The sequence below is a fragment of the Dromaius novaehollandiae genome, chromosome 17, assembly GCF_036370855.1.
Source record: "Dromaius novaehollandiae isolate bDroNov1 chromosome 17, bDroNov1.hap1, whole genome shotgun sequence".
In the NCBI taxonomy this organism is placed as follows: domain Eukaryota; kingdom Metazoa; phylum Chordata; class Aves; order Casuariiformes; family Dromaiidae; genus Dromaius; species Dromaius novaehollandiae.
Genome location: NC_088114.1, coordinates 821,539 through 848,296, shown reverse-complemented (window position 1 = coordinate 848,296; position 26,758 = coordinate 821,539). Strand labels below are relative to the sequence as shown.

The 26,758-nt window shown below is 41.8% G+C and overlaps 1 protein-coding gene across 1 annotated transcript in view; it reads right to left on the bottom strand.

The window, feature by feature from the left end:
• Positions 1-9,119: 9,119 nt before the first annotated feature.
• Positions 9,120-26,758, bottom strand: part of PITPNB (phosphatidylinositol transfer protein beta) — a 33,955-nt gene continuing 16,316 nt past the window's right edge. Inside the window, exons 8-11 of the mRNA XM_064521855.1 lie at positions 19,744-19,821; positions 16,690-16,800; positions 15,422-15,544; positions 9,120-11,073 (exon numbers count right to left, since the gene is read on the bottom strand). Of these exons, the coding sequence (XP_064377925.1) occupies positions 11,023-11,073; positions 15,422-15,544; positions 16,690-16,800; positions 19,744-19,821 (363 nt within the window). The 3' untranslated portion in view covers positions 9,120-11,022. The remainder of the gene's footprint in view (positions 11,074-15,421; positions 15,545-16,689; positions 16,801-19,743; positions 19,822-26,758) is intronic.

Genomic DNA, 26,758 nt, shown 5'->3' with positions numbered 1-26,758 from the left:
ACTCCAGCTCTTTGAGGAGAGGTCACAATGTTAAAATCCATCTGTCAGGCGTGTTTAAAAATAAAGTAGGAATAAGGCCTCAAGGCAATGCTGTTCAGTAGCTCGGGGGGTTGAAGGATGCAATGCAAAGAGAAGGAAGCTCTTGTACATCACTGGTGGACCCAAAATAGCTTTATCTTCCCCTTCAACACACAACGAACTTCCTGACATGCTTGTGTTACTGTGCCAGCCTGCTGCAGGTTACGAGTTCAGCTGCTACAAACACGAAGATTTTGTGTGAGGAGCAATATTAATCCTCCTCTTTTGCTAGTGAATTTTGGCAGATGATAGCAGTTCTCTGAGATGTTAAAACTACAAATCCACCAACAACCTGGAAAACAGAAGCTGCACACAGCAAGATAACATTTTGGACCAATATTATCCATAGCTGCGGGGGCAGCCTGGAGTCAGGAATACGCCTGGGCGAATTGTTGGTAGAAATTTTCACCCCTGTGCAAACGGTCCATCACCTTCTCTGACGTTCACCTCTGTTTACTGAATATAGCCAGATTTTTTGAAATCTCGGTCATAAGCCATTCATTGCAAGCACTGAACGCTCCAGTTCTGAACGGGCTGGACTGAACATGCACTTAACACGTGACCTGTGAACACGGCCCTGTGCTGTCTGGAGCAAATACTCGAAATTATGAAATCAAAGCTGGATTTCTGTGAGCATCTGCTAACAGTTCATATTTCCTGCCAGCAAGCTCATTTGCTGAAATTGCTAACAAGGAACACAAGAAGTTTTAGCACAGTCCACCAGTATTTAAAGAAACCACACAAACTACCTCAGTGAAGCTGTTCCAGCCTGGTGGGGAGTGCCTGGATTTTGGGTTTCAGTGTCGCAAACCTTCTCTTCTGCAGTAGGTATTTGCCTTGTAGAGCTGGAGTGTGAGGAAAACCATAACTGAATTCACTTCAGTTTTCAGAAGTTACATGGAAATGCAGTACAAAATCCTTTACTGCTTTTATTTTTCCCCCCCCTCATACTGACTGTTCCCCACGGACGGCGAGAGGCCGGCCAGAACAACTGCATTTCAGTGAGTGATTAAACAATCCTGATTAAATCACTGCAGAGATTTCTACCATCACTGTAAACTAACGGTCTCTACAGAGCTGGGAAGTGCAAATGATCCTCTCAAGTTACAGAGCATGACCATATTCATGCCTCTCCTGATTTCACCCAATTTCTGTTACTGGGACAGAGCTAACAGCAAATCAGAAACTTTTCCACCAGACTAAAATGAAGAAATGGTTCCAGAAAACCTGGTGGATATGTGCAATTAAAAGATTGACTTATCTTTGGAAACGCAACTTGTACCATAAACCTTGAAAACCGACAATGCTTTTTGATGGTGCTGAGCAAGTCCAACAAACTGAAAGAACAGACACACTCACCTGCTTTCGGCTAGGCTAGACCTCCCTTTTCAAAATTTTGACATTTCCTGCACTTCTGCACCTGTACTGGGGCATGCAACACTCCAGAGCCTTTTCCCATGTCCCTTGTCTATTGTGTAGTATATTAAATGTGTCTATTTATACAGCTTTTTGTGGTCTAGTGCCATAAAAGATAAAAATGAGTTGAACTGCTATAAATAGACACCTTGCTGAGTTATATTTAGTCCTTTTAGCTTTTCTTTTTTTCCTTGTTGCCAAAATTAACACAAAGCTAAAGGACAATTCTTGAAAGCATCTATAACTGCTCAAAGAGAACGTTGCTGTTTGAAGAGACCGAAGAAAGTTATTTAGCAGCAACAGAGGAGTAGACAATGAAACAAAATACCTGCCCTAAGCTCTCAGGGTTTTAGCTATATTGAAGCAAAAATCACAGGGCTCCATCCCCGGAGGTGACCACCCAGGAACCTAACCCTGGACAGGAAAAAATCTCAGTTTCCTTCTGAAACGCAAAGCTCACAGCCCCTACGAAACACTCCCACTGTCAATAGAAATAGGGGACAAATATGTTTTATTTGTGTTTCACTTTTCTTTGTATCATCATTTCTGTGTTATGTCTTTCTTTGGCTTAAGATGACAAATCACTTTAAATAAATTAAGCATGTACTAAACAAGCACTTTTTTCTACATAATAAATTACTGCAATTGCCAAGGAATATTGTAGGATCACGAAATGGGAGGGGAACTGCACGTGTAAGCCAGAAGGAGAGGGGCCAGCCGTCACCCTGATACACTACGTCTCACAGCTATGAAGCCTGGAAATCTTCCAGGGTGCAAGACCAAACGGAGACCTCTCCAGAGCAGTCACTTCAGTCTCTTTCGGTCTTTTTGCCAAGCTCCCAAAACCCCACTTTGGAAGGCTGGGAAGCTCGGCCCTGCCGGGGGAGCACACGAGTAGCTGCTACGGCTGGAGGAGAGCAGCCCGAGGGCTCGCGGGCGCTGCTGGAGAACGTGACTGCGGAGATTGCTGGCAGCCGGAAAGGCGGCCACAGCACACTGGAATACTTACATAAACACAAGTTGTCCAATATTTTGCAACTTCCCTTTCCCAAGATCAAGGCTGCAACCTCACATCCTAGCAGGGGCAGTAGCCCCAAGCTCTCCTTTATGCCACAGGACAGCACCGTGGTACCTGGCCTGCCAAATTCCCTCTTTACAGGGGAATATTCAGCTAAGTCTTTTTTTTTTTTTTCTTCAAATGACGAAACTCTTTCTCCCCCTGCCATTTTCAATTTCATTGCTACATTTCCTTCTGCCTGGTAGGCTGCAGACAGTTTCTTCCACACTGGGTCAATGCAATCACCTCTCAAATATGAAAACTTTAAAAAAATAAATTTTAAAGAGAAACTCACTGACAAAACAAAGGAGCAGCCTGTCACCCAGCTCCCTGCTCCGTGCATTCCTCTGTGCTCCTCACAACACACCTCCCTCTCCTCGTCGCAGCCCGTTTTTCTAAGCAGCAGAAACTTCCCTCACTCTCGACACACCAGGCAGTCTCCCAAGAACAGACACAGTCGTGCAGTTCAACGAAGGCCCACAAGTGCCACCGCCTTGCTGCTCAAAAAGCAAATGAAGTTAGCAGTAGGTTTGCTCTGCCCAGGGCTTCTTGCTAGTATCTCTGTCTCAGACCAGATGTGGTCCCCACTAGCTCTTTAGGAGGGAGCAGCCAGGCAGATACCGATTTCTCTTTCTACATTTGCTTTCTGCTCAGTGCCTAGGATTCCTTAGACAAACGCAAGCTGCCCTCTGAGCTAAAACATTTCTTTGTTACCCTGTGATTCTGGACTAAGCAGACAACTCCCTGGAGAGGCAGGAAACAAGCAGGGTTGCATGGCACTGAAGTGCCAACTTGCTGCTAGATTTACGATGCACGTGGCTCGGGGTATGTGGACGTGTGTGCACGGCTACTGCTCCCCAGGCGTCTGCAAGGCCTGGAAATGCCAGCACACCTCTGCCTGGCTCTTGGCATCGACAGGTAAAAACGTTAGTCTTCAGTGCCAGCCCCAGCTGCTTCTTGCTGCATTGCTCCCCTGCGTGCGACGGCACCGAGTCCCTGCTCGGCGCCTTTTCTCCGCTGTGAAACGCTCTCTCAGTACGCAGGTTATTTTTGCACTGGCTGTTTCCTCTCAGCCAGCTCCTTGCCGTGGTGGCCACATATCGCTGAATCACCAGCAGTAGCAGGGAAAGGACAAGAGAGGATGAGGACATCTCCGGAGGCGCCTGGGCAGTGAAGACTGCAGGCGCCAAGGCGGCAGTTTGCTTCGTCTCTGCTCAGAGATCCCGGGCGATTTCCTGCAGGGGCCCGAGGCTGCGGTGGCAGTCGGAGAGCTCACACCCGTGCCGACAAGCATTTCCTGCGGCCCAGGCACTCCCTGCGAACGCCTGCTCTCTCCACGAAACCACCTTCTGTGTAAATCCTAACTGCCTGCGCTAGATAAAATGAGCAAGTTTAATTTAAAGCATCGGTAAATGAAGATACAAAGCCCCTGCTGCACCACAGGGGGGAACACGGTTCACATCTCCCACCTTCTCGTTGCAAGGGAGCTTTAACAGTGAAGGGCAGCAAATGACGGGAGGGTTGGGCAGTAGGAGCCCTGACTGCCCACAGCTGGCACAGATCCCCTTGGCTCCTCAGCTACCGGAGACGGGCACCAGTTTACTCAGTCCGGAGCATTAACAGCAGCAAAGCAACGCTGCTGCGCTGGCTGCTTGCTTGCTGTTCGCTCACACAGCTCGCAAGCACCATCTTGTCTGGAGCTGTTTTCTCCTGAAGTTTAATTAAATACTAAGTGGTTTTCTTTCTTTCTTTGAGTTTGGCAACTTGCTGTTGCACACCCTCATCCCTGTTCCTCCCCTGTTTGTTTGCTGCCACAGTTCCAGGGCCGGGGTCAAGGCCCAGAAGCGTAAGTAAAGATAGCTTGCAGCTGACAATTTTGCATGTTAAAAGCAAGATCTCAGCCATTTCTGCCCAAGGGCTTAGTTACGCTGAGGCATGGCCTGGCTGAAATAATGCTCAGAGCTCGGTGTTCACTTTGATTATGAATTTTATGAGAACGTTAGCTCGGTTCTCAGTTTCTTGCTTTATGGTTGGCTTCAGTAGTTACCACAGCCACGAAGCATCACCATCAGACCAAACGCATCTAGCACCATCTGTGCGAGAGCTGGATGCCAGCTGCTCCCCCGCCCCGTGCGGACCATGCCTGACCTCGGAGCCTGCCTAGCAAACGTAGTGGCCAAAAGAAGGGAAGGTGTCATGTCACCTCACTGCAGAAGCCACAGCATTTGCCAACAAGAATGAGGATGTCATCCGCTTTCCAGGGTTTTTTTTGAAAGTAGCTCAAGGGGACGAGTGACACTGTGCTGCCAAGTAACCTGGCACCAAGCCCCGCAGGTCTCAGCGGAGGCCAGGACAGACCTGGTCCTGCGAGATGCCCGTTCTGCTGTTCACCCTGCCCCTGTTCACTCACACAAATGGTCACAGAGTTGTTCCACAGCCAGGGAGGACGAGGACTACTGTCCCCTCACGCAGGGGTGCTCACCTCTTGGCACGCGGGGACTCCTCCGGGACTGGCGACGGTGCAGAGCACGATGCCGGAGCTGAGCCCCAGGGATGCGGGGTGGCCGCAGTCCTCCCGCACTCACCGCTGCCGGCGAGCGCGACGCAGGACCGAGAGCACTGCAAGCACACGAGGCGGCTCCTAAATGCAGCTGGACCGGCTGAGTTTTGGGAAATTGGTAGCAAGTTCCCTTCTCAGAGGAATCATTTTAAGACTGATCTTGGGGAAAGAGGAAAGGAGACAGGCTCAGCGTGACCTCAGAAAAATGCTAGGGTAAAAAAAAAAAAAAACACCCAAAATCCCAAAACACAAATCCCAGCAGATTTTCTTCTGATATTTCCCAGTCCACAGACCAGGGCAGAAAAAGAAAAACGTTATCCTTTCCCTTCAACAATTAAAAAAAATCGTCCTGAAATAACAAATTCCTTACAAGTCCCTTTTAGAATACACACTTATGTGCAACCAAGTGATATATTTAAGAGGTTACTGCTGGAATATGGTTCACAGCAGTCTATAGCAGTGAATAAATATCACGTTTACATATCCATTATAACAAAACTATGTTGCACTCCCATTACTTCATGTTGGTTTGCCATCTGGAAGCTAAACAAGCTGTGTAGTAAAAAAAGAATTCAATTTTGCATTTACCAAAACGAGCCATACAAGTTTCAATTTATAGCAGATGATTACACAGTCTTAGCAGGCAGAAATCTGTCCACAAAGAAACAGTCATGCCAACGTGCAAGCGCGGTCAATGCAGCTACGCGGAGTTCGACCATGCCGTATAGGCCCTTAGAGACCGACTTTCCGGCAGTAATATCATTCACAAACTAGGGACCAATCTAAAAACGCCTTTGTGAGAAGCTCATCCCACATCCCACAGCAGGACCGTGCACAGAGCTGAACACATACGGATCAGTGTGACCATGCTCAGCTTACATTACATACCACTTTTTTATATTGTACTGGTATTAAACTGGTGTATCAGGTTTTATATTGTTTATCCAAAAAACACCTTGAGAAAGTGATACTTCCTTCCTCTGAGCTTTCTACCAAGGAGAAACAGCGTGGACAACACTGCCCTCGCCACCCGCCCCCTCGGGCAACGGTGCCCCGGCGGCACCCGCAAGCCTCCGCCAGCTCAGAGCCACCAGCGGCTGCCGAGGCCGGGCCGGGGCTCTCGCCGCCAAACCCAAGGAGCTGGTGGTGCCGCAGAGGCTCCTCCTCAGGCCGCATCCGGGCGGCGGCTGTTCCCACCAGCCGGGCAGGGGACCGCGGCCAAAGTCCTCCCCCAGCCTCGGGGATCCCCCCCGCGCGCCCCATCCAGCCCTTGGTGGGACTGAAACGCCCGGCGCTTGCCCCCGAAGGGCTCTGCCTCCCTGGACGCTGGCAGCAGCTGCAAACTGCCTGGGTGCCCCGAGCCCTCCCCTGCCCTGGCCCCACCTCGGGCACCTTCAGCTGCTGCCGGCTCCCAGCGCAGCCGGGGGAAGGAGGCCTGCGCATCCCGCTCGCTCTGATATGCGGCCACCTGGCTTTTGTTCAGGTGAAAAGCACATCCTTCTGCTGACGGGCAAACTACTGAAAGCAGAAAAACACCTAGTTACAGAGTCCAAGCTGCTTTCTTGCTCCCACCGCTGCTCTTCCCCGGACAGAGCCTCTGGGCTGCTGAGGAGAGCCGAGAGGTGCCCACCTGCTTTCCGCATGGACCTGCTTCTCCGTGCAGGACCTTCCGCCCCGCAGACCCGTTTCTGCAGGGAAGTGCCGCGTCTCTGCTGCACCTCTCCGGACTGAAGCATCACCGCAAATCACACCCAGCACCCGCACGTCTACCTCAGGTCCCCTCGAAGGACAGCCGACGTGCAGAAGTCGAGGACCACGAGCTGAGTCGCAGCAGCAGCAGCTCCAGCTGCCCCGGTCACGCACTGAGCTCCGCGGCCGCTCGTCAGCTGCCGCCGCTGTCGGTGGGGAGACCGTAGGCACAGCGTCAGCAGGGCCGGGCAGTGAATCCCGTGCCGGCCGCCTTGCCAGCAATAGCTCATGCACAACAAGTGCTGGGGGAAGGAAAAAAGTTAGGAGTAAAGCCTCATTACTGACACCTCCAAGAAGCAATGCAGATGTCAACTTAGCTGATCCTTTCATCAGGAAATGCTGAAAACTGGGACCTGAGAGGAAAAATGATACTACTCTTGTAAAACTTGCACACAAAGATACCTTGCGATACATGACTGAACAGAACATCCTCCCCGTCACAGTTCTGAGGACCTCTTCCTCACTCCGGCAATTAACTTAGACTTCAAAAGAACACAAACTTAAGGCTAGATAAATAATGAAATTTGTTTTCAAACTTTCTAGATAATTTTTATGCTTGTCTTTCCATCATCTGCCTATTTAAGCAGAACACAGACTGAAGCTCAAATGGAAAACTGAGTCTTACGGAAAGTGTTACTGGAATGCTCTATCACGAGGAAGCTGAAGCTGGGGAGGGAAGGCTAGAGCCCAACTCTCCATGGGGCACCAACCGGCAAGCTTTTGCTTGGCGAACAACAAACACAAAGTCCTCTTATTCCATTTCACAATTCTTTCCCCACTTACTGAGGTATGATCAGTAAGAAAAAAAAAAAGTATACGCTATTTAAGAATGAGCATGCATTTTTAAAAAAACCTTTAAAAATCAGTAATGGTTTCTGAAATTGAGCCGCTCCAGTTTGGTAGCCCCCAGCCTTTTTCTAGAATTCTGATCCCAGAGGACGAGGGCTTTAATCAGCACCAGCAAGCTCCTGCTCCTCACCTGGAGGCCAGCTAGGTTACCAGTGGATGTACCCAGTCACCAAAGCAGCAAGGAAAGGCCAGCGTTGACAGGGAAACGACACGGACTCACGACGTTACAAGCACCTCTTGGTCAAACACTGCCTATCTCGCTGCTGCCTTAGACAAAGAAGCCTCCTCTCCGTCCCTCCCCCAGGGCAGGCCTGGAAACCACGCGTCTCCGAAGCAAAGGCAGTTGTGGGTGCTCTTCGCAGTGCGCTTGCCAGGCAGGTGAGGGGAATGAAACACTGACAAGACGGCATCAGCTGCGGGAGGGATGCAATCACCCTCATTAGCGCTTTTTGGAGTGGGGCACACGCGGGAGGTGCCCACAGCTGTGCAGCTCATCTATTCCAGATTCTACCCTTGCTGTTAGTTATTACTTTACCTTTCCCACCATAACACCCATCTTCATTCTTCTTATGACTACACTAAATGCTCTCAGTAGCTAACAGAAAAATCTGGTGCAACCTATTTGCAGCTGTCTCTGTTATTTTCTTTGCTCTGTTTCTAATTCATTTCTCCCGAAGGCTGTTCTGAAGTTTCGCCTATCAGACTAAACAAGCCTGTAATTGCCCAACCTCTTCCCTGCACCCCAAACAAATTCATTCCATCGTTATACTGTCTTACCCCAGCCTCAAAGGCTAATCAGACAACCTTTCCACAAGATCTGCAATTTTATGTGCCACCTCCCCAGGTATCCTGGAAGAACGGCTGCTCACACTTCAGTCTCAGGGAGCCTCCGCGCTGGGCAGGGTGACTCCCACGCCTCCATCGCCCAGTGCCATCTTGGCAGTGCTGCAGGCTCCTCCTTGAAACTGGATATAAACTCTCCACCCCATCTTCCCCGATCCTTTCCTGGCACAGACAAGATGCAGAATTAGCAGCAGCTGTAGCACATGAAGACAGCCACAGACCAACCAGAGCACGACTGCATCACCAGAATAATTCCTGCAAATGTTTCTTCCTGCAAAACTGCTGGCCTGGCACATTAAGGCAGGCAGTCACAATACAGTACTAGAGCAACACAAGCAAAGTACCTTCCCCATACTCTAGTTAGTGGTGAGGTTCTAACTAAGTATCTGTTACTCAGCTTGAGCTCCTTAAAATCAAGATTCCTGCTAGCATTCAAACACAGGTTTGAGCTCACAACCACCGAAGCACATCCCTACAGGATTTCCAGACTTCTCATAGAGCTCAATAAAACTAAATGCCATGCCATTAGAAAACCACAAATACTAAGACCTAAGACAAGAGACAGAGCATTTTATGATCAAATTTATTTAATTAAATTTGACTGTTTTACTGTAGGTCACACCAGAGACTGCCAAAGTAAACTAAACATTTTACATTCACTACAAGATTCTCTCAAATTTTCACAACTAGTTCAAAAACATGAAAGGTGTAGGGTCCCTTTCCCTCAGTTTGCATTATAACTTACATTAATGACAGTGGGACTTACATTTCAGCACTGAAAGGAGAATTGAGCCCTTAGGTTCCCAGGCTTGCAACAGCCCTCCTGGTAGCCAACAGTTTTAAAATCGTGTGTCTGTGTGTGCACACATGTGTGTATGTGTATTTACAAAACCAACCTCCTGATGGTATAGAGAACAAACATCCATTTAAACTGCTAATCCAAACAGGAAAAAGATTAACTTTGCAGTGTGGAGGATAAGAGGGTGAAGTTACGCGGGGGAGATGTACAAAATATGTCCACGCACTGGGAGACACTTCAGTGCCCGGCAGTCCAAGCAGGCAGGTGCGCTGGCAGCGCGAGTCGTGTGGCAGACCTGGTCCTGCTACCCTTGAAGTCCAGGCAAAGTTTGTCACTGTAATGGAAACCAGATCACTCCTTTTGTAAGCATACTAAGTCAACCATTATTCCAAAATGCTTGGATGTATGTGGGATTGGAAAGGAGCTGGATGCTTAAGGAAGGCTTGCCCTACAGAGGGTTCTGGGGATGCTGGGGGGAAACCAGGCATTAATAGACCTTTATCTAACTAGTGTTTCTAAAATAATTTGTTTCTGCTCTAGCAAGTTTTTTGATAATATACATCTATGATATGCTCTATCTGAATATTTTCTTAAAAAATGCTGAAGACATTTTCCTATTTGAGAGTTATCTACAAGAGGTCTTTATTATATCATCTTTCTTTTTGTGTGTCTACTCCTAACAAATATCAGAGAAACATGTCAGATGCTACGATTTAAACTTTCATCATATCTGAAAGTATACATCTCTTTTAAAGTGTATTTTCAACATGAAAAGAGCTAAAATCACAATTATATTCCATTGCGTAATGTGTGTGAAATCAAGACCATTTGCATAGTTTCCAAACTGAAACTTTGGAAAATAGCAATTTTATTAACAGAAAGTATTACTTTAGAGAAGGGCTATCCCTTCGCACTTTTACTGCATGGCCTAATATCTACTTGAAAGAGTCTACAAGTATTGTCAGTTTCTTTGTCTAGAAAGCTAGCTTCTGGAAATTTTCAAATTACAATTATTTTATAAATCACAAGCCATTTTTCCTTAATCTTGCCAATTTTAATGAAGAAAAAACATCAGCATTTCAATGTACAAAAGTCCAATAAAACGTGATTTTTTTTTTTAAATCAGTGAATGGGTAAAGTTTGGGTCAAACTCATTCGATAATAAAAGTCCTCCAATTTCCACTGATAGAAAAAATTTTCTGTTTTGACTATAGGATAATGACAATCCAGAAATAAATAGCTATAAATACATTCATTGTTCCTATTCCAAAAATAATCACATAGGGAAGACACAAAATTGAAATTATTTGAATCTGTTTCTTTACAATGAGATATGGGCAAGTTATAGCAGAATGACTCAAGACAGGAAAAGAAAAACAAGTAGGGAATAAATTGGTCCAGTATTGACATTCATGAAACATACCAGTTAGCATAATTCTGCAGTTAATTCATCCTTTAAATGACACTACTCAGTTGATTTTTTATTTGCTTCAGGTATACATAATGAAAGCAGTTTCCTTTGCATCTTTGCTGAGGATAGGTATAGTACCCTGGAGACACTGTAACAACCCCCTTCAGTATGCATGTGCGTATATATAATTATATACAAATAATCATGCATCCACACACACATTTGTATATCAACACTGCATGTGACGGTTAAATCCATCATCATTCATCATTGGCAGCACTTGTTCCTCTCACTTGGCCTTGATTACGTAACTGTGGGAAAAGAAAATACACAATTAAGCATTAGCAGTTACTTCAAACACTAAATTCCAAACAGGTGATTTCATTAATTTCCAAGAAAAATAGGGCAGGGCAGTCAAAACATAACCAGCACTGAGCAGGGTCATGCCAAAGCAGTGCAAGTTTTGTAAGGAAATCTTAATTTGGGTACCATCCTCCTCACTGGTGGACAGCAGCTCCAGTCCTCTGAGAATCTTCACACAGATCAGCAGGATTTTAAAACTGCTTTGATTGGGAGATCCCATCTGTGGTATTAAAACAGTCACAGTGGGAAACACCAACATTAAAGCACTGAACACTCAAAAGTCTCCAACTCTTGGACACTGTTCCTGCAGTAACAATTTTAACACAATTTAGTATTTATAAATTTCTGTGTGGAACTGGATTTAAAAAAATTAACATGCTTTGAAGATGGCAGTCCACAGTTTCTCTAAATTATGTGGACAAACCCAGGCTGAGTGAGTAGCAAAATAATACTCACTGGCCTTTCTGATTTGTGCCCAGAAGTAACTTGCAGGCTTCTGAGCTCAGTGCCAGCACAGTGATGACAAGAAGGGCGTGCATTTTGGGTTTCTGCACTAGATAAGCACAAAGAAATGGGTTACATGGCCAACATGTAAGGCATTCTGCAACCGGACTGAGCATCTGCACAGTCTACTACAGTGCCATTTTGTGGTGAAGGTCTCTTATGCATCAGGGCCATAAAGGATCATGTCCAATTTCTGATCACATCAAGGTTATCAAACAGGACGGGGTAAGGCCCAAAAGCATTATCTGTATATATATCCATTTAGATGTTTTCTGCCAACAACTCCCATCAGAATATTAATAACTTTTCTCCTTTTTCATCCAACAGTTCACTTACACGGCTTGATTTGCCTCAGAACCTACAGAGAACTCCTCTAGACGTCAGCAGCCAATGTGCCTCGAACGGAACCCTTCTTACGCATCTAAACGTAAAATAAAACTGTAAGCTACCAAATAAAGAACCTATCTTGCTGTTGGTTAGTAAGAAAGAAGTAACAAGCTACATGACTTTTCCCCAGCCAGGACCAAAATGGGAACCAGCCTCAGCTAAAGCTGAGTTTTGTGGAGACTGGATATACAGAGCATCTCTTTTTGGTGGGGGAAGTCTGGGAACCATACAGCAGCTGTAAATGATGCTTCTTAGATTTTTAAAAGCCCATGATGCTTCAGTGCTACACCACACTGCTTGAAACACCCAGTATGGCATTTCTACTGTTGCAAAGGCATACGGTAGATCACAGTTCCTTGGCAGGGTCAGGTGCTTTTCTACTACACACTGATGAGCTGATGTGCATTTAATGAGGCACAGGTGCTCCTCATCTCCAGGAGTCAGATATATAAACCATTAAGTGAAAGATAAAGAAAAATCTAAGAAAAGAATGTGCTGGGATAGAGAAACTCTGGAAGAACACCTGTGAGAATTCAGGGAGTAATGAAAAAGTAACAAAAGCAGAGATCCTGACAATAAAAATTGACTTACAATGAAGAACAGGACTAACGAAAGAACTGAAATGTGCACAGAATCTAAAGAGAAAGATTAGTTCAAACCAGGAAGAAGAAAGGATTTTAATGAGAAAGAATAGCAACAGAAAGTAATGTGTCATAAGAAAATGTAATGCTGCCAATATTATTAGATACTGGCTTGCTTTCTGCAGTTTTTTTCTTTTTAAGCACCATAAAACTGCATAGTGTCAAAAAAGCTGACTATTTCTTTGCAAGACTGGAAACACAAAGACATTGTTGGCATACTAAGTACCTTACCACCAAGCTCTTTCTTTCCAGTGGTCCAGGCCATAAAACAAATGTTTTGTGGTTTATTTAGGATTTAATGAAAGCTACTGTTTATCAAAATGGATGAAGTAGTTGGATATAAAACATAAAAACAAATTATTTGGTATAAATTAGTGTTCACTTTGTATTTGCAGTGACACTTTTTACCTCTAGATTGTTATTTTCCAATAATGCACCTCGCCACAAAAGTCTTGGGACTGCATCATTTATAGGTGTTTGTAGATACCGCTATTACAACACTTAAGCAAAAAAAAAAAAAAAAAAAAAATTGCAACAGTAGGTCCCCACTCCTCTCTCATTTCACAATACAAATACAAAAGCTGTTAGTGTTAATGCATTTCTCTTGTAGAAAAAAATATATTTAAGTTCCTGATGATAAAGTCTTACACAACAAACTATTTGAAATAAATTATTTGCCTTGCTGTGCAAAACAAGAAAATGTTAGGGAAATAGATTTGCTCTTTAAGAACAGGGACCAATGTTACCCAGAAACAAGTGATCCGGGTTTCACTTAAGGTTAAGAATTTAAAAAGTAGCAAATACTTTGCTATCAAGATCCTATGTTAATGATGATGCACAAAGAAATAAACTCTGTTCCTTTTTAACTCTTCTCTAGGAGACAATATTTATAAAACAAACCGTTTCATAGGAAACAAAACAACATGGACCATATCCTGTTTGTGCAAGAGAATCATCTATGATTTATTTCTGACAGTACTTTGCAAAATATGTTCAAAAAGCAGTTACTTACCAGTGAAAAATGTGAAACAGATAACTTTCTCTACAGAAGACCGATATCTATAGTCCACACAGACATAAAAGGGAAATTTTCTCATGCACACAGATGTGTGTGTCAAACACTGGTTACTCCTTCCAACACATACCTTGTATGCACTCCTCACACTGCCACTATTCTTTCTCAGAGAAATTGGATGAAGTTTGTTTCATTCAAAATTAAGAACTACAGGTGTGAAAAAGAGAACCCTTCTGATAAAAGCCAATTATACGGAGGAAAGTGGTTACTCTTCCCCCTTCACAGACAGATGGCTCTAGGAATAGGTTCTGGCATAAAGCAGAATAAAAGAAGAATTTCATGTGTTTTTTGAGAACACCTGCCATAATCAAAAATATCCAAAAGCCAATGAGAGAGTACAGTGTTTGTGAGAAGGGATGGACATCGTGCTTTTTCAAAATATATTTCTGGAAACTGCCAGAGTAGACAATCCCTTCAGCTTATCTGAAAAGAAAGTTTGTTTTTACTAGCTCGGAACATCTACCTATTCACACACACACAGGGAAGAAGCACTCCTTCCAAACCCTGAAATCATTTCCACACAATGCGAGATGGCTACAGGCAGTTCATGAAGGCCACCCGTGAAGAGCATAGCAACTGCGGATGGAGAGGGAGTTACAGCTAGTGTTGATACAAAGAGCAAAGATGTGCTAGGCCTGAAGTAAAGTGCACTTGAGAGCCACTATCAACAATAGGTCTAAAGCAAAAGGCAATCCGTTTAAAGATGTCTGGAAGCTGAAATGAGTTAAACCATGCAAAAATCAAGTCATAGCTGAGGGCACATGTGTCTCGACAAAACCAAGACAATAGACGGAAGGTGACAAGCTGAATGGGTTTGGGACATAAAGCAATTGGCATGGCAAAACAGGAAGGAAATAGAATTGCAACTCTGCAGACTGAAAGAACCTAAAAAGACATCAGGATTTAAAATGAGAAAGGCTCTCACCAAAGGTCATGCTCTGCAAAGAGACTAGAAGAGAAAGCTCCTTGCCTAGCCTATGATATTCCTCTACATCTTAAAGGAAAGAGTAGGGAAAGTGCTCTACGGGTGAGTTTCCTTCTAGACATCAGTGCAAAGACAGATCAGACTATATGTGTTTGGTCTTCACAACCACCAAAGCATGAAATTTGAGACCGCGTTATGCCCGTTAATTTTACCAACTACCTTTTTGCAGTTCAAAGTCTCAATTTTGTCATGCTAATCAGGATGAGTGCAACTGTTGTCATTTGACATGTACAACTTGCTTCAAGACATGTTTGAAAGGGAAAAAAATCAGTTCTAATGATGATCAGCAACTAAACAGAGCAATACATATGATACAAAAGTGAGATGACAGCTCTGAGTTCTAACTCACAAGTGGTAAAAAAAAAAAAAAAAAGAAAAAAAAAACCACTGAATGGGACTTTGTGCAATGGGTATGACAACATATATAAAGAGATGCTCAGTGCAGACATTCTGGATTTAAGGACTTCTCCTGAGCATTTACCTTACAACCACTTTCAGCTTGACACAACATAGTATGCAGAAGCTTCAAGTGCATGGGTCCGCACAGGAGAACCACTACAGAAGTTGTAATGTTTATCAGCAATTGCTCAAACACATGCAAGGGGATGGATACTATTGAACTTGCCTCAGTCCTTGAACAGTCTAAATGGCAGAGCTATGGATATATGTATGGCATGCAATCGTCAATCCTAAAGCATTCTTACCGCTTCCAGCTCCTTTTGTGTTTCATCCTCCATTCTCCTAATGTCTTCCATAGTCAGATCAATCCACTTGTCAATCCAACAGAACAGCTGGCGATGAAAGTTGGTAAATATCCTTTTTTCTTGCTTTAAGAAGATAAATAAACATTAGATAACAGGTCTACATTTTGCCAGACTGATGAAGTGACTGCAGTTATTCCATTTGAAGAGGCATAATCTTTAGGTAGGTGCTTCTCCACATTCTTGGATCTTAATCAAAGCCGCCTCCTTTCTCAAAACCACCCCCACACTAAAGACAGTCTCCAGCATCTCCTAATCCTTACTTTGTATTGTGGCCCTCACAAACTACCTCCTCCATCTCATTCCCAATTATTGTTTGTAATTTTTTTCTTTTACTATCATATTTACTGAAATACATAAAGATTTAAGGCAGTTAGCTGCATGATGCACTCAGAGCTAAAAGCCCTGGTTACCACAGTAAAAATGGCCTCACTTTAGTCATCTGTGAGGAAACAACATATGGAAGAGCTACTGGAACATCACGTTTTGGTTAACTCACTGGTCTAGCACATTCTGTCTGGATTCAAGAGAACTGGCATGATGGTCTAGATTAAACGCTCTGCCTACATATACGTTTATATTCTAAATATTTATTCATGCAGTACAAAAAATTACAATTCATATTCTGATAATACAGTGATAATGAAATAAAAAGCAAATATAATTTGCCCAAACTACCACAACTGTTGGTTAAATCCTAAAGTATTAGATTATACCTTACTCATAACTGGTCTTGCAAGCGTTCAATTCCAGTAAAATCAAATACTATAGAATTAGTATAAACATAAGAACACTTTCATAAGAAAACTAGTACATACAATACTAGAAAAACATCAGCACATCTTTTACACAACTATTAACCTAAGAGGAAAAACAGACTCAGGGAATTCTCCTTCTGTCAAGTGTTGTGGCTTGCACAATCAAGGCTTAAACTTACATAACAGAATCACGGCTTCTACTTCCGCTTTTTTAGCTTAAAAAGTTATTCTAGTACTGTCAATGAAACACCATCACTGATAGACACAAACAGCTCTAATTGCTGAAGGAATGAACAGGAACCGCTTGACTGTAAGCAACAGAAAACCTCATCGCTTTCCCCCCTCAAAAACCCCATGCCAAAAGAGAACCGACCTGCCTACCTTCCCCTACCCTCCCCCCCCCCCATCAATCCCACCTCCCCAGCCACATCACAGCTAGTGAGAAGCACTTACCTTTTGGATAAAGTTTTCAACTTTGTTCTGCAATCCCCACCATTTAAATTTGATAGTCACCAACTTGTAAGCACACATTTTAGGACAGTCTTCATCAGCTGCTAACTCTTTCTGTTTATGGATAATTGGAAGGAATTTATTTTTTTAAAACAAGGACTTCAGACAAATGTATTTAATACGATTATTGGAAATTATCACTCTAATTATTAGTAAATGGCTGCATCATACTTTGGAAACAGGGTATCAGGGATTAGCAAATGTCATCAGGTTAAATCTGTAAGAAATTCCATCCATGCTGCAAACACATACTATAAATCTAAGTTTTAACATTGCTTTTATTTTCATGATCTACACTGTCATATACTTTCTGGGTTTTATTTGGGACAATGATGCTTAGTCACAACAGCTGGCATCAAATTATTTTATATTTTTGGATCTATTGCAAAAACACAATTATAACCTAAGCTGTTACCTCATTACAATGGTGGAAAACACATGCACTGAAAAAAAGATTCAAATAAAACATAATATCTCCCCCCATCCCCAGATCACTTCTCACAAAAGCATAAAATTTAAGTTCATTTCAGTTCTGTTTTGTCTACACACTGCAAAGAGGGATTGCACTAAAGCCTGGCAAGCTCTCCCCAGTTCCTCTCCCTCATTTCCCTTTCCTAGGAGACCATGCCAGAAGGGTATGTTTTTACCCAGGAGTAGAGAAAATTTCTAATTGTGTAGCATAATTCACATATTCATTTTTGCATAGTGAATTGCAGACTTCCTGATTGCATGAGAAACAAAAACGGAAAGGACCTCTTCCTCCTCAATGGCAAGTAAGTGGCCTTAAGATTTACGAAAGCTTCAGTTCAAAGAATGCTTGGAAGCAGCTCTGGCTCAAAGACTTAGTGGGGAAGAAGGATCCCCAAAAGAATGAACTGAGGGGAAATTCAGGAGACAACCACCACCATTCCCTATAACAGCAGCAATGTGGCTGCTAGGAAAGACAGGAGCGCTGTCAAATATAGCGGGCAAGAACAACTACCCTCAAAATTTCCTACACCAAAATTCTAAGCACGGATTAGGTTAGAATTGTATAACTGAAGCAAGTACTAATTAGATGTAACTGGTCTTGCCACCTGTTGACACAATCTGTGGAGAGGGCTGAAAAAACTCTTCACTCCCATTTATCTCACAAGGAGAGGCTTGTTTAACCAAATTTCTTCCAAGTTTGTCTATGAAGAGCTAACACAGTCCAGTACTTCAGAGGAACAGTGTTGCAAGAAATTGTGAAGCTGCTAAAGATGCATCAGATCAGAATAGGAAAACTCAAAATACAAGCATCATGAAACTAGGTTTTATCACAGTTCTTACTTCCAAACAACTTTGAAGTACCTCTGATGTGTGTAACATGGTATACAGATATTTCCTTACAATTCAGGCAGCCAAACTTACATAATACAAGAGACTCTATCATGTTTTTAATTTAACAAAGCATGTTCGGTTATTCCAAGCCATGTATAAGAGGAAGGAAAAAAGGATAAAATGAAGTCTATAGTATCTTAACCAAAACCTGCATTTGGCAACTAGCATAAGAAGTCCACAGATGTTTATTTTTTATACCTGTAACGAAAGTCTACTAAATGGAAATACTTATGGCATTTTTAAACTAGGTTTCTACTAACTGTGAAATGGACCACTTCCTTTGGTCACATACACAGTAAAAAGATTTGAGAGAGATATCTAGACATTTAAAAATCTTGGACAACAAAAACTGAATAATGCATCTTTAACACAGAACTTTTATCACAAAGATTCATCATCAAAGAGCTCTGACATGTTTCTTATAGTAAATGAAAACCAGTTATCTTCAGAAGACTGATATTCTTTCTAGTCACAAACAGAAAACAAAGTACTGCTGCTGTTTTGTGCTCCCAAACTGCATGAGTCTATGTCCAGGCACTAGTAAAAGCACAGAATTAAACAAAAATGGAATATATAAATTCAGTGCTTCCTGATCCAAGTATTCAAAGCTCTCCTCCTCCTCTTATGGGTATGTGTTTTTGTTGTTGTTGTTGTTTTTTACACCTTTTGTTTGGGCATACAGGCTCAAACAGGCCATTCCTGCATCAGCCCCCCTGCTTCCTCCCTGAAGAGGAAAGAAGAACAAACCTCTAAGGCAGGATGCATGTTTTCAGCACAGTCTAGAGACTTTCAACACAGAGCTGCAGTCATAGTAAAAGGCTGATGGCTTTACCTTAAAATAAAAGTGTTGGGTCAAGTCATTTTCCCATGATCATACAGAGCCTGCCTACCAGAAAGTTGCTAAATGACCAAAGAATGTGCAAGTTAATCCCCCAAACCAACCCAGATTATGTATCTCAGACCAAGAATTTCAGGAACATGGTAGATGCATCTGTGCACGCACATACACAAGGTGTATTATCTTACCAAAGTAAAATACTTCATTACGATGAAATACTGTAGGGTTTCTGTGTGCATTATGCATATATACCACACAAGTTAAATACACTTAGATATTCAGTAGGGCAAGGTAAAGATGGGCTTATATTTAATTGCCACTACATTTTGCTAGTTTTTGATCAGCCTAAACAAAACATACACATGTAGGATCCTTTACTGTGCTCTAAAAAATATAGTTATAATCATTTCAATATAAGGAAGGTTCCAATTTTTTTCTTTGCATTTTAATTTACCTCCAGCAGCTAACACAACAGTCTGACGACTTGCATGGAATTTGTCATAGCACATATTCAGCTGTCAGTGTCCAGTAAGCGTAAGAGCCAACTCATTTAATTTGTATAGCTTTTACTGCAATTTTTTAAACTTGTTCTTCAATTAAATCACTTTATTTTTAGTAGTAATATTAAGCAACTTTGCTTACCAATACATTCATAATTTTAACTGAATATGAAAAACAAAAAGAAATATTCAATTTCTATCCTCTAAGACTAGCATCACTAGTGCTAGTCTCTAAGGAATTGTGAACGTTTTTTGCTGATGAAGACTTTGGAAGATTGTAAAGTCAGCTCTTAGTACCTTCCAATTTGGCCCCAAAGGTCCTCTCTTGGTCTTAACAGACTGGAATAATGCAGGGTCTTCATCAGCTTTGTAGTCCTATAATAAAAAAAAAGAACTGAGAGTCAGAAAAAAAATGCATACGATATCCCACAGTATAAAGTGTCTCTTCAAGACTACCAAGTTGATTTATCCAAGTGGTTTGGAGCGGGACGGGGGTTTGTTACCCTGTTCTTAAGCTTGTGTTCAATATACCATCACACCAGCTTAATCCACTGAATATCACAAATGGTGCTTGTTATCTATTTCTAGGTCAAAATTTTCTTATGCTGGGCACCATGCAGCATAGGCCCTATCCTCGCAGTTTTGTACACTCTTTGGAGCAGGGAAAGCAATAACACAGAAACGTGTATGCCAGCATTTCCCAAAGTGTAAGATATGCCCATTTCAGAGAAAGCAGAGAAGAAAGGGAAGAAGGCATAAGTAAACTAAGCTGCAAAATTAGAAACTGCGTAATCTCAGTCTGTGAGACACATTGCCAGGCTAAGCACAGAGATGGCACAAGGCAGCAGTCTGAGTGGCCCTGCTTTAAGCTTTAGACCAGACATCACTGCTTACCAAGTCACACGTAGTGTAAACAAAGCCAATACTAGTAAAACTGAAAGATGACAAATGCTTCCAACATATGGATTAACTTATTATACCGATGAGGGGTATGGAAATGATTATGTGATAAAGATACTACTTTGGAAATTAGGAAAGCATATGAAACCCTGACCTCAGTAACTGACAGCAAGTGAGGTTCATAAAATACCTGAAAAACACCAACCTAGGAAAACCATTACACCCATGCAACAAAGGAGAACTGTAAAAGTTTAAGTTACTTTAAAGTATAACAACTACTTCATGGGTGCTACGGAAAAGCCAAGGAAAGCCTCAGAGGAAAATTCTAAGTTTAGCAAAGCTTCATGTCTCATTTTTTAAAAAAAGTTTTAACAAGGATGAAATTTTCAGAACAAAGAGTGAGAAGAATGCCACCAAAAAGCAGCTACTGGCATTTTCCCTACTCCTGCATCAGAGAGTTGCTACAAGGAATCACCATCATAGACTGCTTCACAGATGCAGTAAAACTAAACATTTACCTTTCTAATGCATCCCCTATATTCCAGATGAAATACTATTAGCCCCAAGACAAATATAAATGAAACAAATGGGTCTCCGAATACTACAACTGAAATATCTGTATTTTGTCCGAGGCGCACTGAAAGCATCCAATTACATCTCCACTGCAGAAGTATCGTGGCTTGGAGAACTACAGTTTCTCTACGCAACTGAATTATAAAGTTCTCATACACAAAGGCATGAACATAAGCTTATTTACAATAAACCCAAACAGTGTAACATTACAGAACAGGAATTGTCAGACTGGGTTATACCTGGTCCATTCTAATCCAATATTCTGTCTCAGTGGCCAGTAACAGATGCTTCATGGGAGGATATAAATAACCCACCGACAGAGCTATTAACCTGGGCAGTAAACAGTTTGGTCTTCAACATTATTTTTTTTCCTACAAAGGATGTAAACTCTTTAGTCATAGAGGTTCAAATAACTAGGTATTTCTCTCCACCCTCATTCTGGGCCTCAGTTGCACCCTGTGGTAATTAGTGACTAATGAATTATGAACTGTGCAAAAGTATTCCTTTCTCCCACTGTTTCAAATGTTTTTTTTTCTTCTCATTTCATTGGCTTCCCCATTATTCTTATATTGATATGGAAAAGCTGAACTTCACATCTGACATTTTTTTCACGACGATTATCTTTATTCACCAGGAAAATCCAAACAAACCTGGGTACAACAAGCCATACAAAAGAGTTCCAGGTAGCTTTCCTCAGCCCTCCCAGAACAGCTCCATTTCTGTATCTTTTGTGTGCAACTCATGTCACCTGAACAGATGGTATACATCATATACAATTCAGGAGCTGTTAGAGTAATATAGTCTTTAAGCTGGCATAAGAATCAAAGATCATGTTTAACACACAACAGTTTTCAAATCTAGAGTCTACCATTACCATGAAGAAACAAAAGCTACTTCTAGATTGAAATTCCAAATCCACAGAGTCAGACTACTCAAATTACAGCTGACTAGCAATATTTAAACTATTACTTATTAATGCTTTCACAACCATTTTGTCACTTACAATGTACTTTTGCAAGCTACATGGAACTGGAAAATCCAGGAGGTTCTGTCAGATGAACCTGAATTCACTCGCAGGAACTCAGCTATTATTCCCCAATCCTTTCTTATCCCCACTTTGCTCATGTTGCTCTCAGTTCTTTTAATGCACTCATCTACACTGTGCATCAAAATAGACTGAAGTAACTTTTTAAGATTTTTCTCAGCCATTACATAATTAATACATTTAGAAAGCATTAATAGGTATTTAGATAAATAGACTAAACTTTTATATGTTAAGCATTCAAATATATATTTTAAGAATTGAGCAAATATTTTCTAGAAACACCAAAGTGATTCAAAAGTTAATCATAGTGATAATCAATATATATTTTATAAACTTCACAAAAAAGTAGTTTCCTCTGTTTCTCCCTCTAAGCTGAAATGATATAAATATGTTTATAAAAAGAACATGTGCTTACAATGAGAACCCAAATAATAGCCAGAAAATTTAACTGGGGAGCTCCCACTGGTGCTAATGGAATACTTTATCTAGCACTTGGGAACAATATGAGGAATCACCATAAGCACTGTACATTAACAATGAAAGTCAGCAAAATTTAAATGCAAGTCCACTTAAATCTTGAATTGAGTTGTTATAACTGCAAAAAGACAAATATTTTCCTTCTGAAATTTATTAAAAACTTGTTTATTTATGATTTTACTGGAATGAAGCACATCCTTTTTATAGGCATTAGAATAGGCAAATACATTCCTTCATGTATGATGGCTTCGGCATATAGCACACAGCCCTAACTCTGAATTACACCCGCAAGCGAGCAATAGCACAGGAGGAGACAGCCGGCTGGCTTTGCATTCTCTCTCCTTTAGGAAGGCAGTGGAGCGATGAACAGAGAGAAGCCTTTGGCACACAGCTTACAGTGCTTGCCACCAGCTGTAGGTTTCCCATCTTATTAGTTATTTTAAATACTGTGGGTGAAGACAGCTGCAGCCTACTTGAATCCTCAGGTCCCAGGTATTCTGAAGGCTTAATTTGACACACACTTTTTACAATCCTTGGAAGAAGAAAAGAAAAATCTTTACAGGTAAATCACCTTTAAAAATGAGTATTAATACCCAAAAATACTGTAGCAGTATATTTTATATAAATACTTTTATATTTCATGTTTTAAATTTCTCATGACTGCCTTTTAACAATTTCATTTAAACATTGGAATGGATGACATTGCAAAGAGGATTAAATTACACTAAGAGATAAACAATTTTCCAAGAAACATCTTGTTCTAGATCACTAAATCCTGGCATAAGTACTGCTGGTTCTTTGGGGTAGTGATGCATCTAAAGGGAACCATGAAATACAAGAGCTTTTGCATTTTAATGCCAGTTTAGTAAATAAAAACAGGTACTGCATTTAGACATGACCTTGACTTTCTTAGTTTGAGTGTCTGCAGTCATTTTAAAGAGTTTGATGTTGCGCTTCCATGGATTACTGCAGAGCACAGAAATTCCTTGCAGTTTTAATCATCTAAAGAATATTGAAGTGATGCATATTTGAGGAGCAAAGGACATAGAAGATACACAAAATAAAGTCTACACAACTGCCAGACTGGACACATTGCTATTCACTGTTCTCCTGGTGAAAGAAAAAGATTCATTCAATAAAAGTGAAAGAAAGCTGAAAACTCATATGACTTTTTGTGATGAAGCAGCAGTTAGGATACTCAGAAATACTGGTATGCTGTCCAAACCAAATCATTTTCTTGTTTTTCAGTCCTGGTTTACTTTCGGAGGCCTAAGTTCTGACACACTACAACAACTCCAGACTTCTTTGGAGGTCTAGCTCGATGAACACATGTAACTTGGTATCACCTGGCTTCCAGGTAAACTCAAGGCCTAATACATTTATAACATTACAGGTCAGGGAATATGCAGCCTGGATTTCCCAGTAGCCCGTGTATCTTTTAGAAGGGAGTGATTTTTTTGAAAATCTTTTCCTAAAGGAAACCAAATTCCCTGATGCGAAGGCAGTGTTCGGCTGACCCCCCCCAAGGCTGTGCAACAAGAGTGACGTGCCACTGGGCTCTAATGCTTTTTGTGAAGGACAGACAGGCTGCAGCTCTATGACTCCTTACTAAAGCTACCCTAGGGCAGCCTCAGGAGGAGTATGACATAATTTGGACTCTTTCTTTACGACGGTATTCTCTGCAGGGAATTCTCTACATAACTGTCCAAGAGAAGAGAGTACACCACACAACGCAGCTCATCCCTGGACACAGCACGCGAAACTCCAGTGTAGGGATGGAAGAGAAGCACTTTGTTTTAATGACTGTCTCAAGTTATCCGTAACTCATAGCTTTAACACAGACAAAAACAGAGTTTATTAGTCGATGCTCTACTTTAGGAAAGGTGGTAGAGGATTAGGTTATTTTGAACAATTTTCTGATCCATGAAACAACCTGGACAGCAGTAAGATGTGGAAGCACCAAAAGCATACAAAGATAGAAAGCAGAAAATCTCTGTCCTTAGTGGAAAGAAAAAAGAGAGAGAGGAAGAAAAAAAAGAGAGAGAGAGAGAGAGAGAGAGAGAGAGAGAGAGAGAGATAATACAGTATTACAGAGACAGTGAATATTCTTTAAGCATAACAAATTACTGTAATTTTATAAATCTGAATGGTAAAAAGCTATTTGTTGAAAACAGGCATTGAACAAGAGATTTTTTTCCATAACATTAACCTTAATAATTTCATAAAATAATCCAGTCTTATCACTAAATATTTTTATAATGAAATGCGCACTTGGCTGGGTGCTTTTACACAGCACTAGCTACTAAATAAATGATAAAATGCCTCAAGCATAACTGATAGTCTAAGGTTAGAGTGAAGACTTGTTCTTTTAAGATGTTTTATTTAGCATCAAGAACCATGATCTATATTTTTATAGAGATGTCAGTGAACTCGGCTGTATTTCCATCAGGTTAGCATATGTTAACATACCCGTTTTAAAACCCTACAATCAGCAGCCGTGCCAGGAAGTGCTCTAGGTCAACCCACCATACTGCCTTCAGCACAGCTACTACTGCAAAAAAAGGGGGAGGGTAGGTGGGCTGTAATTACTGACCCCTCTCATGAACAATAAGCTGTTTTTCAAAGAACTGAAGTACACCTAACAAATATCTCCCTGGTAGAAGAACAATTAAAGGTTTTCACAAAGAAATGCACCTGCCACAAAATGATAAACTGCTCCCATTTAGGATTAAACAAATACAGTGATAAGTGAACCATGTGGAACCACAGCGCACAGGACTGAGCCCTAGACCTTCAAAAGTGCGGGCTTCTGGTCATGCTTTCTGGTTCCAATTAGACAACACTGAATATAACTGCTGCCTAAACAGGCTATTCGTTCCTACACCCCTTCTGCTTGGGAAGCAGAGGGATGCTCACCGTCCTTAGCGTCCAGAGCTGATCGCTACCGAAGAAGCACACTGTTCTGGTCCAATCTGAAAGCGTCAAGGCCAGTAAGAAAAATCCACAGGAGACTGGACGAAGCACTAAGATTATAAAGTGCACATATATGGATGAGGTGACATCACTTATAACTGGACTGTAACCTTTGTACTAGCTTATAATACCCCCAGCTTATACTACTCGCTCCAAAAGAACAGAACCCCTTCACTCTAAACAGTCAGACCCTCCTTACAGTCCTGCCGCACCCAGGAGCTGGGACAGACAGGAAGAATCAACTTGCTCCAAGGAGGCTACCCAGCACTAACACACGCCCCATGACCCCAGCACGATGCCCACGGTTAAACACGCACCAAAGAGGAAACACTCCAGCTCGCTATGGGCACCCTCTGTAAGCTGCCGCGAGGCACTGTCGAAGGTCTGCAATAAAACGGTTCCACACAGGGCTGTAAATATTGAAGTTTAACTGATCTACTTTCCTTTGTAAGCACTACAGTGCAAAATCTAAGTAAAACATTAATGAAAAAAATAGACTTTTAAGAAGTCAGCATGCTTGTTTAAAGGAAGTTAAACAAACTTTGGAAAACAAGGCTTTAACTCCAGCAGAAAGACAGCTTCTGCATTCAGTGTAATGCACACAGCAGAAGCGCAGTCTTGCCAAATGATTAAAGCGATATATACTTGACAATTCTACATTTGCATTGCAATCTCCTTCCTGAAAGGATTAAAAAAACAAAACAAGAATACCAATAAGCATCACTATCTCCAGGTAATAGGATGTTCATCCAAAACCTTCCAAAAAGTCAATATTAAAAATTGCATTAATTCACTAAAAACACTGTGGAACCTCATACATGTATATTATGGTGTACACCATACAAGCTTATAGAAACACAGTACTGGATGCAAATTTTCAAGTACACAGTGGTCAGAAAACTAAAGTAAGAACTCGGCTGACATACGCAATCTTTGCTTTGGCATTTTGGCATTTAAACTCACCTACATATGCAACTTTGGTATCATTATTTTATCTTGTGGAATTATTTGACTAAATACCATAGGAACACACCAGTCCACAGAACCTGACATTATCTGCCATCCTACCTCTCACTACACAGGAACATAGGTAAAAAGCAACTGTGCTCTTGCCTTTAGGCAAGCCCAGTTGGAAACACTGGAAATGCATACCATCTACAAGTAAAATGTGGTAGTGAAAACAAAAATTCAAAGAAAACATGAGTCATAACAAAATTTTCTTTGCTAACAACCATAGACAGAAGCTTTGAACAAAGACATTTCAAAACTCACTTAAACCAAGTTCTGTTAAGGACAAACGAGGGAGAAAAAGAAAAGTCTAGATTAAAGTCTAGATGGACAAGA